This window comes from Pteropus vampyrus, unplaced genomic scaffold, assembly GCF_000151845.1.
Source record: "Pteropus vampyrus isolate Shadow unplaced genomic scaffold, Pvam_2.0 Scaffold602, whole genome shotgun sequence".
Classification (NCBI taxonomy): Eukaryota; Metazoa; Chordata; class Mammalia; order Chiroptera; family Pteropodidae; genus Pteropus; species Pteropus vampyrus.
In genome coordinates, this window is record NW_011889383.1 from 244,461 (window position 1) to 256,711 (window position 12,251).

The window sequence follows — 12,251 nt, forward strand, 5'->3', positions numbered from 1 at the left end:
GCACTGGCCAGGCTGGTGAGGACGGTTTCCACACATGCAAAGAAGGAGGTGGCATCAGAGGGACAGAGAGTGCATGCGGGCTGTGGGGCCCAGTCTTCAGGGAAACATGAGCATGGGTGCTCTGGCATGGCCACGGCACGTGTTGTCCCGGGCCTGAGTGACATCAAACGTGTGGCCGTACACCTAAGAAGAGCAGTGGCCCGCCACGATGTGAGCTCTCCCGCATCAGATGCTGGGTGACAGAGGAGGCGGAGCAAAGGTCTCCGAGAAGCAGGGGCGGGAGGAAGTTAAATCAGGCTGAGAGAGCAGCAGGGGCTTCAGTGGGTGACAGAAAATCCTTAGGTCGTGAAGTCACATAAATCGTACTGCATCAAAGGAAGTAACTCACGCACAAGGGAGACTTCAGAATTGAAAAACAAACCAAAAACCTGAGACACTCCAGAGGGAAAGGGCTAATTAATCTTCTAAGAGCTCCACTGAGCCAACAAGGCCAGCGACCTGACAGGTGTGGGCAAAGGATGCGAACGGGAAAGGAAATGTCACCAACACCTAAATCCCATAACATATGCTTTGTCTCCTCCCAATGACGAAACCGTCCATCAGACGTGCACTCGTCCACGGTTTCCACACCCTCACTGCAGGGCCCCACGCGTCTGTGCGTGCTGGCCGGCGAACGTAAACGGGAAGCCAGTGAAGCAAAATACATCAAAATGGCAGATTTCTCATACTTTGACTCAGCGTTTCTTTTAGGTGTTTCTCAAACAATTGTGCCCCCCCAGCCCGTGCGAAATGACCTGCGTTCGCGGTTTCTCGGTTCAGCCCTGAAAAGCAACCCGAAGCAACGGCAGCGGGAGCCTGGATGTGTGCACAGTGGGGCCTCTACGCAGCTGTCCGAAGACCAGAACGCGCACCGCACAGAAGGTGTCGGGTGGGCCAGGGTGAAGATTAAGCACCCATCTGTGTTCCAAAGAAGAAAAATGAGTATGCATTGGAATTCGTGTCTGCCCTACCATGCACAGAATCCTAGAAGGAGACACAAGAAACCGGGAACGTCGGCCGCTGGGGAACGGGCCTGTGACACAGGCAGCGGAGGGGCATTCCACTGTGTACGCCCCGTGCCTTTTGAATCTTCTAGCGCGTGAAAGCTTTAGCTACTGGAAATGTTCTCATGATAAAAACACTGGCTACATAGAAAGTGTCCACCTGAGGGGCAGGCAGGAGACCCGATGCGGGGACCAAGGTGGCGGAGGGGCACTGCTGAAGATGCGAGTGCAGTCTGAGGAGGAAATGGGACTGCAAAGAAGAAGGCCACCAAGGAGCTACTGCTGAGGCTGCAGAAAGCCCAGAGGCTGGGCTTGTGTACTCAGAGAAGCAGCCTCAAGCTCGAGGGACTGGTCAGTTGCATGCGCCAGACCCTGCGCTCAGCTCCAACACACAGAACCCAAGAAGGGATAGTGGTGAGGTTTGGGGACAGAGCCTGGAACAGCGAGCTCTACAGCGCAGGACTGTGGAGGCCTAGGGACTGAGGCTGGGGGTTGAGGGTGTGGGGCGGCTCAGCCTGGGTACCCATGGACCTAGACGGGAATAAGCTGCCTGCTTCTGGCTGAAATGCACTCGATGGCCTGGGGCCCAGGTGATCCTCCTACTTCAGGGCTTTGATGGGCACTGTGATAACCCCCCATCTAAGATAATGCTTAGGGTGGGGCCTAAAAACGGCTCCTAGAGCTCTGCCGGGTAGGCTGTCCACACTGCCACCAGTGACAGAACGCAGGGCCAAGGAAGCCGACTCAACCAAGCAGTCTGGGAAGGGCACTGAAGTGTTTCTAGGTCCTCAAAGGAGGGACCAGCATCCGTGAAACCAAGGACATTATGGAAAAGGAATGAGTTAGGATCCTTATCGATAACAAACAGCAAATGGGGGACTTCTGGGAAACAGTGGCATCTATTTAAATTTGTTCCACCCTGAAACAACAGTAAAGGTCTCCCCCCCCTCTGCTTTTTTTTTGTCTTTTTAAGGCATAACATCCACAAAGATGAAGAAAACAGGAAAGGAGATGAATCGGCCTTGACATTTTCTATTCTGGAAAGCAGGTGAGTAAATGGTGGCTAGCGGACTGGAAAAGAATATGAAGTCGGCAGTGAGAAAAACTGGAAAAAATCAACTTCTTTCATCCCAAAGAAGCCTCGAAGAGCTGAGGAGTTGGAGGCACCAGATCCCTTTAGCCGGGTAGGTGAAGGGGTAGGGGCACCACGCAGGGGGAGGCAGTTTTAGAAGCAGAAGCTGGGCGGGGCTCTGTACCAAACAGCCCTGGGCTCTGTCTGCACATAATTCTGAGCACGCGGCGGGCACTACTGTGGCTCTGACTCCTGGATCTCTTTTCCCGCACTGGCAAAAGGCTGAGTAGAGGGTGTGAGACCATACTGAGGACGTTGAGAGATTAAGTGAAGTCACATTGTCTGCCGAGACGCCAGCCTCTCCTGGGATGCTGGCAAGAGCCTGGAAGTGCCTTCTTGGAGGAAGGACCTAAAGATGCTCACAGCAAGGGGTGCCCCCAGCAGCCCAGCCAGGTTGCCCTACAGATCCTTCAGCAGCATCCACTGTCACTCCACACACCTGTGCATGTCCCCCAAAGTGCGGGTCTCCTTGGAGACTGAACCCCCCATCCTTCGCAGCTCCACACTCACCTGCTCCGAGCCACTGGATTTGTGGTCTCCCGTCTTACACATAAGCAGACCACTCAGAGGGAATAGAGACCACAGTGGGAGAAGAAAACTTAAAAAAAAAAAGGTCTCGGTATTCTCCGAGAAATAAGGAAAAACGTCACAATGGTGAAAACAAAAGGAAGTGGCTATAAAAATGAACATTCAGGGAATGAAAACACTCTTGGGAATGAATAAAGCTATGTTAGCAGATATGACAATGTCACCAGAAGGGCTAGAAAGTATAACTGAAGAAACATTCTGGAAAATAGAGTAGAAAGAAAGAGATGGAAGATGGGAGTGAAATGATGCCATTAGAGGACCTGTCCCGGAGGCCACAAGCAAAGGACAGGAATTTCGCTTATTCCAGAAATAAGCGAAACGGCGGAGCCAGTTCCCCACGACTGAAACGTGAGTTTCAAATGGAAAGGGCTCACGAATAACGCAATAAAAAACGTTTGAGACTGAGTTAATAAAAAGAATTCTTCACCTAGCTGAACTTCAGTCTAATGCTGAAGGTTAGACATGCGCTACATCCCACGCCAGTGCTCACAGGAACGTGTGCCAGACCAAAGGAGGAAACCAAGAAAGGGGACCCGGGGCCTGGATGACGGGTCTCGGGGCCATCTGCGACGCCAAGGCTGGGAGGTGTGGGAATGGGGAACACAGGCCCCCCGCTTGGGAGGTTTCATTAGGCAGAGGCAGCTGAAGGGGCATGAAATCAGTGGAGGGGTTGGCTTTTGAGGGCAGGAGATGATGAAGCAGGCTGACACTACAGGGGGACAGTCCAGGGAGCGGGGCCAGGAGTGCGAAGGGCAGATGTGGCACTGTTGACAGAGCCCCCACCCCACCATGCCACCTTACCTCGGGAGAAGATGCCTCCAGCTTCCTCTTGCCACAGGGCCCCAGGGTGTTCCCTCCACGAAGGCCCCTCAGGCCCAGTCTCGCTGTGGGGCGAGGCCCGGTCCAGTGCCGTCCCACAGCTCTGAAACCACAGTGGCCACTGCTCATCTCTCCCCTGCTCGGTCCAGGTAGGGACCCCCCCGACCCCCTCCCGCGAAGGCTCCTGGGGCAAGGAGCAGCGCCCAGCCTGCGTGGGGCTCACCTGGGCCTCCTCAGGCAGGAGAGTGGAAGTGGCCTCCTGGGGGTTGGCTAGAGGCCCAGAATCCAGAAATTCTGGAGAGGAAGGGTGGAGTCAGGCAGCCCAAAGTTATTGCCACCCCGCTGCCCTCCTCCGTGGTGTGTCAGGTGGTGGGATCCCGGTAGGGTGACAGCTGGGTGCAGGCTTGGGGCTGAGCATGGCAGGGTAGCTCCAAGAGCCCAGCTCGGGTGGAGCAAAGCAGGGCCCCCTGGAAGGCCATGCGAGTTGCTGCAGCAGGACCTGGCAGGCTCCGACCTGTGCCCTGTACCTGTGCATGAGCCCTGGCAGGTGGCCAGTGAAGGCAGGGGAGAGGCGCTGCACAAGAGTCCACACAGGAGTGGCGAAGAGTGTGAGGGGTCAGCTCTGGCCCTGCCTGGGAGGCGTATGAGGGAGGGGCCTGTTCCCCAGCACTTCAGGGTCCTCCCTCAGCCGCACCCACCCATCTGCCAGCCTGCTGTCTGCTCCCCAGTGACCACCTGATATCCCCCAATGGAACCCCCAACAGCCCGTTCCGAGCCAGGAGAGAGCGTGGGAACACAGCTGTGAGAGTTCGGCACGTGAGAAGCACTGACGGCCACTGGCTGAGTGGGTTGTGGGGGCCACCAGGGCACGGCAATGGTTCCATCCAGGTGACCGGCCCAGTGGTCTTCAAGCTGTCAGCCAAGGTTCCCACGGTCCATCTAATTAGGTCTTGGGCCCTGCCCACCTTGCCTGTCCTCACCTGGGTCCTCTGTAACCTCGGGCTCCTCTTTCACCCGAAGGCTCAGCGGTGACTTCCGTGTGCCCCCAGGGGGCGTCTCAGGCCCAGGTTCTGTAGTCCGAGGCTTGGTTTGAGGGAGGGGCTGGAAGTCGGAGGGCTCCATCTTCTCTGACAGCACCTCCTGGCCCTGCACCTGGACTGTGACCTGGGGAGGTACCCCCTCTCCATCAAGGGCCCAGGCAGGGAGTTGGGCTGGGCATTCACCCCATCACGGGACTCCAGTGGTCCTGACTAGGTCCACCAAGGACCCACCTTCCAGGGACTGAGCAGGGAGTAAAGGGGCCACTTGTAGTTGCTTTCCTGCCGCGGATATCCATGGCTGCCCAGTGGTCTCCCCCACTCCACCTTGCATTCCTTCCCATGTCAGTGACCCCAGGTGATGTAGGAATGGGCCGGTGAAGCTGAACCTGGAATCCCGTCTCCCATGCAGAGGGTCTGCTGCAGGTGACCACTTCCCGACCCACAAGGGACAGGTGTCTCGCTGAGCATGGCACCCCGTTCCAGCCCTGACCCTGGCTCAGGGCCACTGACTCACCCATCTCCGGGGCCCTCCTGGCTCCCTACGCAGCCCCTCGACTAGGGTGACGGCCTCCTCAGGGCTGCCTGGCCGCTGTCCCCGCACGCGGGCCTGGATCTCAGGGGGCAGCGCGCCCAGGAACTGCTCCAGCACCAGCAGCTCCAGCATCTGCTCCTTGGAGTGCACCTCGGGCCGCAGCCACTGGTGGCACAGCTTACGGAGCTGGGCCAGGGCCTCTCGGGGACCTCCTGCGTCCTCATAGCGGAAATGCCAGAAACATTGGCGTGCAGCCTCCGGACCAGGATTCCACGGGGCAGCCTCCTCCTCCTCTTCCTCCTCCTCCTCCTCCTCAGAGTCCTCCAGCTTCACCATGACAGGTCTCTTGTCTTCTGGGGGCGCGTGGCCTGGGGAGCCCAGTGCTGTGGGCCTCATCGGAAATACCAGACTCCGAGGCTAGTGTCTGCCCCTGGGGAGGAATGGGATGGGGCCGCTACAGTGAGAACAAGTGGTGGCAAACGCCTCTCGAGTGCCTGCTGTACGTCCGACTGTTCCCTCCTCAGACGAGGACAGGCAGATGAGGACACTGAAGCACAGAAAGGTGATCACATGCCAAGGACCTGTGGGTCCAGTAAACCCTCGAGCCACCTGTTCCTGGTCTCTCTGGCTGGGCCTGCGCAGTCTCTGGTAGCCCTCCGCTCCAAAGACTTCTTAGGCCTAGAAGTCACCTCTTCTCTCTCCTAAATCCTGCTCTTTCTCTACATGCACCACCTCATCCCTGCAATGGGTGGGTGACGCCTACAACACCCCGCCCCGCCTGGGCATCAGCGCCACTACGACCACCTGTGCAAGCCCATCTTCGCACCATCCACCCTACCATCCGGTTTCAGACCACTCTCCTGCCATCTTGGTTCCACAGGGCAGTCTCTCTCCACCTGTCTCCCCAACCTGTGCAGTCACCTGTGTGGCTGACTCAGCCCCAAGATGGCACCCTCCTCCAATTCAGCCCTATCCTCTGAGTCCAATTTTTCACACCATGCGATGCCCCATCCTCTCAGTTTCCTGATCGAGGCTGACCGAGGTGATCGGGTAGCTTCCAGGGGGCCCACCAAGGGCCTCAGACACTGGACCGGGAGCCTGCCAGCAAGGTCGAAGATTCTGATCTCGCCTATCTGCCACATGACCTCGCTGTGCCTCTGCGAACCCTGGTTTCCTCATCTACAAATGGAGAACGGCCATCACGCCCACCTCACATTGCTGCTCCTGCAGCTGGGGGTTAAACACAAGCTTGCTTAAAAACCTAAGTTTATTAAAGGGGTGCATTCGATTTCGAGGGCTGCCTGATCCCGTGAGCCAAATCTTTGCTCTTCAAGGTCAAACTGAAACCCTGGGAGAAAGTTGGGCCATCGCCAAGCCGGCTGGTCCCTCCGGAGGTTCCCGAACTACATTTACCACAAGCCCAGGAGGGCAACTTCCGCTTTAGTGAGCACGCCCCCCAGCCCGCGGTCCCGGTGCCGCCATGGCAACCGGAGGCGGGACGCCCAGAGCCCGTCGTTGAGGCAGTGCTCAGTAATTGACGGCCCTTGCGCGACAGCGCTAGACCTGCCTGCAGGTAGTACCCAGGTCCCTGCCTTGCACTCCCAGTCCCACAGGGCAGCCGGAATCCACGACCCGCAGCAGCCACCCCGGTCCCCGCCCCCCGCCCAAAGCCTTCTCGTTTGAGAAGCCCCCGCCCTCACCTCCGCGCTCAGCGGGCCGCTCCCGCGCTCCTGAGCATGCGCACTGGCCGATTTCCCCTCCCCGGCCGGACCATGTCTCCCGGGATGCTCTAGCCCTTCCCCCACCCTCGCCTGTTTCCACCCTCCTGTCCTTGTTCCGCGGGATAACGTTGTTCCCAACGATCAGATCACACTCCCGGCCGCCTCTTCCCGCGCTCCCCGCCTAAGATCCAGGCGTCCGGGTTCCGTCGAAGTGCGCAAGCTTCTCAGGGGGGAATGGACCGCAGCGCTGCCTTCCCAACCGCGCATGCCTCCCACCACCTTTCCCTCAGTTCTATACGGGCCTTCCAGGGATTAGCAGGGCTCTGCACCAATCGCGGCCCTCGATAGGACGCCGTCAGTCCGGGCCTCCATGGCAACCCCCTGCGGAGGTTGGGGGGTGTCACCTCCACCGCCCGCCCGGACCGCAAAATGGAGAGGCTAGGTTAAGGGTTTACTGGGAAGTGTAGTCGGCGGAGTCCTCCGTGCGCGCGTGCGCGGCGCGACGACGGTCCTTTGTGCTGGTGGGCTGCGTGGGGTGCGTGGGGTGTGTGTGTGTGTGTGTGTGTGTGTGCGTGTGTGCGCGCGCGTGTCTCCATGGTAACCAGTTGGACGGACTTGCAGGTCTCCAGGGCAACTCGGGGACTCGGCGGGTGTCGGAAAAGCGATGGGAATGTGGGATGAGGGCGCGAGGAAGGGACTGGGCCAGAGATAGGGTGGAGGCGGGGAGAGAGAGAGAGACAGAGAGGCAGAGAGACACGGATAGACAGACACAGACAGACGCAGAGACTCGGGGGGCAGGGAGAGACCCAGAGCTTGCGAGGGTAGAAATTCAAGTGAACAGGCGTAAAGGAGGACAGAGAGGGATTTCTACTCCACGACCTAAGGAGTGTGATAAGAAGCCAGCAGGTCGGGGAGTCGCGCCTGGGGAGATCGGTATGACAGGAACGTTCGCAACAGGGACGGAGGTTAGGAAGGGATGGGGGTGGAAGGAGGAACGAAGAGGGAGAGAGAGGGAGAACGGACTCACAAAGACAAGTGCAGACATCGAGAACCAGGGGACCAATATACAGAGTTCATAGGCGAGAGGAAGGAAAGGGACAGAAATCAGACACAGTAAGATGGACTGAGTTTTCAGAGACCGAGAGAAGGCGGCAGCATGAAGAGAAAGCATTAGAGGGAGACTTGGTAGGAAAACTTATCCAAAAACTGGATCATAAGACAAAGGTGACGGGGGGGGGGGCCCGCCTGACTCCCCAGGCGAAGCGACTCTTTCAACCATTTCGATCAGAGTCCATGTACTGTATTTAGATGCTAACTCGTAAAAGGTCGATAGGTTGCAAACGCTTTCTGTCCACTACAAAGAGTACCTCAAGGATTAGAGTTGTGTCACCCTGCAGGACACTGAGCAGGACATCGAAACGTCCCGGCCGCCCAACTGCCTGTCAGGGCACTAATGTGACTCTGTGTTTTTCTTTCAGTGTTCCTTCTTTCCTTCCCCCTCTCTGTTCCTTCTCTCTCATCTTCCTGGAACCGCCTGTTACCTTAGTTCCCTCCGTGAGGTAAATCCATCTTTGAGACGAGGTCCCTAAGTTTGTTTTTAACGTTTTCGAAAATGGTGTGTTGACAGTCTGAAGGGAACCCGTTCCCTGGGATGGGAGACAGAAAGGGAGAAAGAAGTAGGCAGGACGATGGACAGAAATTGCGACGAGAAAGTCAGCCTCAGGCAGCGACAGTCTCGGGCGCCCTCTCTTGGACTCCGTGTGCAGCCGCCTCTTGGCCGAACTACATTTCCCGGCATCCCGAGCGCCCAGAGTGCCGTGGGAGGTGCGCCCCCCACGGCCTCCTCCAATCGCAGCCGTCGCCGGAAAGCCTTCCGCCTCCGCCGACAAGATGGAGGCTGGGCTCAGCCGCCGTCGGGGAGCGGCACCGTAAGGACATAGGGAAGGGCCGCAGTCTCACCGGCCCAGCTGAAGCAGCCGGCCCGCGTCGCGGCCTGGAGGTGAGGGCGGTCAGCCGCGCGCAGGCCGGGCTCCGGGAGCGAGGGTGGCCTTTCATGCGGCTCGTGTAGCGAGGTAGGGAACGGAGAGGCCGCTGCGCGCACGCTCCAGGACGCGCACCACTGGTCCAATCGGAGCCTTCGGCGGCCCCGCGGCCTTCTGGGAAGTGTAGTCTTGAGAAACGAGTCCTGTCTTCCGAGACGTGTGCGGCGAGTCTTCCCTGGCGGCAGGCCTGGGGACGTTGTCTCTAAAGCGGAAGGGAGGGACTAAAAGAATGAACGGGTGAATTTAAAATTGTGGTTGAGCAGGCGAAGGCGTGGGTGTCGGAGAGAGGAAGACGGACGCTAGTGGTCCAGGCAAGAGCCTTCCCATGCGCACCTACCTTTTCCTGCCTCCCTGGCTTGAGCAAGGCCCTGTGGGCTGTGCCACCTAATTTCAAGTCAGGTGGAGCCCATGGGTCCCTTAAGGTACTCGTCCTCGGTGTCATAGACTCTCCAAAAGCCCTGACCTGTCAGGCATTTATCCTTGCGTTTTACATGCACTCCTTCATAAAAAAGTTTACCGTTTCGATCAGCTGTTTTTATATTGTTCAAAATGCAAAAGAGAAGGTGAGAAGCATGTCCTACTACCGCACCTTCTTCTGAGTGAAATCTTTAGCCTCTTACACAGACCCTGCGATTACATTTAAGGCCCATTCAGATGATCTCCCCACCTCAGGTTTATTAACTCAGTCATGCCCACGATGTCTCTCTTGTCATGTAAAGTACTTTAATCATAGGTTTCTGGGATTAGGTTGTGGACCTCTTTAGGATATGTCCTTATTCAGCTTCCCACACTGATGCCTGAGATTTCCGAGTGAGAAGCATGGAGCTGGGTAGTTCGTCTGTCCATCTGGGTCTGGGAGGTGAGTCAGGGTTTCTAGATGCTCTTGGCTTCCCCTTGTGGTTGCAGAAGGATTGCTGGGGGAAAAAGAGTGAGGTCTCATCTCTCTTTTGATCTCATGAGCTAAAATTAAGTGACATGCTCTTCTAGATGCAAAGAATCCTTGGAAGAGGGCAGTGCTTTTAAGCAGAGGGAAAGAAGGGACTGGGCGTGCCTCTGATCAGGGCCCAGTGCTCTGTGTCAGCATGGGAGGGCTGGGCAGTGGTTGGGACTTCCACGTGCTCACATGTTAATGCCTATATGTCCCCCTGTTACAGAGAGGCCAAGAGGCTGCCATCATGGGAACAGTGGTTGCTGCTGTGGAGGGGCTGGGGGTAGAGGGCTCGTCGAGGTGCATGGCACGAAGAGGCGGAATAAAGACAACCCCCCGAGTGCAGGCGTCGGGAAAGGCCCCCCTTGGCGGGATTGGCCTCCGCCACAGTGCCAAGCGGGACCGGAAGTCCATCACCCTCCATGTAAAGTTGGAGGTGCTTCGGAGGTTTGAGGAGGGTGAGAAGCTGACACAGATCGCCCGGGCTCTGGGGCTGGCCACCTCCACCGTTGCCTCGATCCGCGTCAACAAGGACAAGATCCGGGCCAATTCTCAGGCAGCGACACCTGTCAGTGCCAAGCAGCTGACCCGCTGCCGGGGTGTGGTGATGGGCCACATGGAACGCCTGCTGAGCCTTTGGATCGAGGAGCAGAAGCGGCGACACCTGCCGGTCAGCACGCTGCTCATCCAGGACAAGGCGCGTCGCCTCTTTGCACAGCTGCAGCACGAGCACGGCGATGCCACCCAGGCTGACACCTTTGGGGCGAGCAACGGCTGGTTTGCCCGTTTCAAGGCACGCCACAATGTGCTGTTGACGGACGAGCCGGCTGTGGCTGACGCCCAGGCTGCTGCCGGCTACCCCTCAGTGCTACGCACCATTCTGGAGGAGGGCTGCTACTCAGCACGCCAAGTCTTCAACGTGGACGAGACGGGCCTGTTCTGGAAGCGGCTGCCCGAGCGCATGCTGCTGGCACTGGAAGGGGCAGCCAGGCCTGGGCCTAAGGCCCCTAAGGACCACCTGACCCTGCTGCTCGGTGGCAACGCAGCTGGTGACTTCAAGCTGAAGCCACTGCTGGTATACCCCTCGGAGAACCCACGCGCCCTCAAGGGCTGCTCTAAGGCCAGCCTGCCTGTGGTTTGGCGCTCCAACCGCAATGACTGGCTGACGCCTAGCATCTTCCAGGAGTGGTTTACTGGCTGCTTCTGCCCTGCCGTAGAGAGCTACTGCGCCAGCCACGGCCTCCCCCACCGCGCCCTGCTGCTCCTGGATGGTGCTCCCTGCCACCCTGCCCACCTGGGGAGCCTCTCGGCCCACGTGCGTGTTGAGTTCCTGCCCAAGAACACATCGGCCCTGATCCAGCCCATGAACCAGGGCATCATCGCTGCCTTCAAGGCTCATTACCTGCGCCTCACGCTTAGCCAGCTGGTCCAGGAGACAGCTGGTGAAGACCGGCCCTCCATGCGGGAGTTCTGGCGTAGCTATACGGTCATGACTGCAGTGGACAACATCGCCCAGGCCTGGGCAGAGCTGCAGCCCGCCACCATGAACAGTGCCTGGAGAAAGCTCTGGCCTGAGTGTGTGCCCGCCGGCACTTCTGAGCCCGACGCTGTGCCCCAGCTCCACCGCAGCATTGTGGCGCTAGCCAGCCATGTGGGCCTTGGGGAAGTGGCTGAGGCCGATGTTACCCACCTGCTGCAGGCCCATGTGGAGCCCTCGCCCCGTGGAAACCCCCAGGATGCAGAGGATGGGCAGGCCAGCAGCTCTGGGTTGTCTTGGGAGGCAGGGAAAGGCCCGGCCTCCGAAGGACCAGAACTGGATCTTGCTGAGGCTGTGGCGAGTGTGGGGGCTGAGGAAGCTGGTGTGGGTTCACTGAGCCCTGAGCGCCTGACCCAGGCCCTGGCCCACTTCAACGCTGGCCTGCGGGTCCTCACAGAGAACGATCCGAACCGGGAGCGCAGCTTGTGGGTGTCTCGGGGTGTCCACTGCGCCCTCGCCCGCCTCCGGGAGCTGCACCGGGAAAGGAAGCGACAGGCCCGGGCAGCCGCATCCTCAGGAAGCCCCGTGGTGGTGGCGACAGGAGAATTGACAGGGAGCCTGCGCTTGCCACAGGTGGGGCCAGCAGAGGGTGGGCGAGTGGTTAAAGGCTCAGACCCTGAAGGACAGACGTCTGCAACTGTCTTGCATGATTTGGGGCTTGGGCCTGACCTCAGATGAGCCCAGTTTGATGACATTTAGTTTCTGGAGCACAGACACTGCCACGTCTTCCCCGTGGTTCACATACCTGACGCCCTGCAGTTTTTGTACCGTGATACACACATACCCCCAGGCTAGGAGAACAGGAGGGTGTTCTCTGACTGGCAGATGAGCTGCAGGACCCGTGACAAGAGACACACCTTATAGCACCA

General features: G+C 58.5%; 2 protein-coding genes and 2 long non-coding RNA genes across 8 annotated transcripts in view; 3 read left to right on the forward strand and 1 right to left on the reverse strand.

Moving 5' to 3' along the window:
• Nucleotides 1–3,193, forward strand: part of LOC105308638 — a 10,174-nt gene extending 6,981 nt beyond the window's left edge. Inside the window, exons 2-3 of the long non-coding RNA XR_897324.2 lie at nucleotides 2,017–2,091; nucleotides 2,397–3,193. This is a non-coding gene — a long non-coding RNA (uncharacterized LOC105308638). The remainder of the gene's footprint in view (nucleotides 1–2,016; nucleotides 2,092–2,396) is intronic.
• MZF1 (myeloid zinc finger 1) lies at nucleotides 525–7,299 on the reverse strand. Of its 5 annotated transcripts, none has more exons than XM_011384639.2 (7): nucleotides 6,855–7,299; nucleotides 5,137–5,584; nucleotides 4,563–4,665; nucleotides 4,110–4,214; nucleotides 3,806–3,876; nucleotides 3,565–3,685; nucleotides 525–964 (listed from the first exon to the last, which is right to left on the reverse strand). In XM_011384639.2, exons 2-7 carry the CDS (start codon nucleotides 5,548–5,550, stop codon nucleotides 816–818), a joined length of 963 nt encoding a protein of 320 aa, XP_011382941.2. In that variant the 5' UTR covers nucleotides 5,551–5,584; nucleotides 6,855–7,299; the 3' UTR covers nucleotides 525–815. The 5 variants fall into 5 exon arrangements, with proteins under 5 accessions (XP_011382941.2, XP_011382940.2, XP_023381466.1 ...); XM_011384638.2 differs by having other exon boundaries at nucleotides 4,563–4,746; nucleotides 6,855–7,295; XM_023525698.1 differs by lacking the exon at nucleotides 4,110–4,214 and having other exon boundaries at nucleotides 6,855–7,295.
• LOC111733651 lies at nucleotides 5,654–6,442 on the forward strand. Its single transcript, XR_002778083.1, has 2 exons — nucleotides 5,654–5,716; nucleotides 5,944–6,442. It is a non-coding gene; the product is annotated as an uncharacterized LOC111733651 (long non-coding RNA).
• A 96-nt stretch (nucleotides 7,300–7,395) lies between the features above and the next one.
• LOC105308639 (tigger transposable element-derived protein 1-like) overlaps nucleotides 7,396–12,251 on the forward strand; it is a 7,222-nt gene continuing 2,366 nt past the window's right edge. Inside the window, exons 1-2 of the mRNA XM_011384641.2 lie at nucleotides 7,396–8,874; nucleotides 10,072–12,075. Coding sequence (XP_011382943.2) covers nucleotides 8,527–8,874; nucleotides 10,072–12,060 — 2,337 coding nt within the window. The 5' untranslated portion in view covers nucleotides 7,396–8,526 and the 3' untranslated portion in view covers nucleotides 12,061–12,075. The remainder of the gene's footprint in view (nucleotides 8,875–10,071; nucleotides 12,076–12,251) is intronic.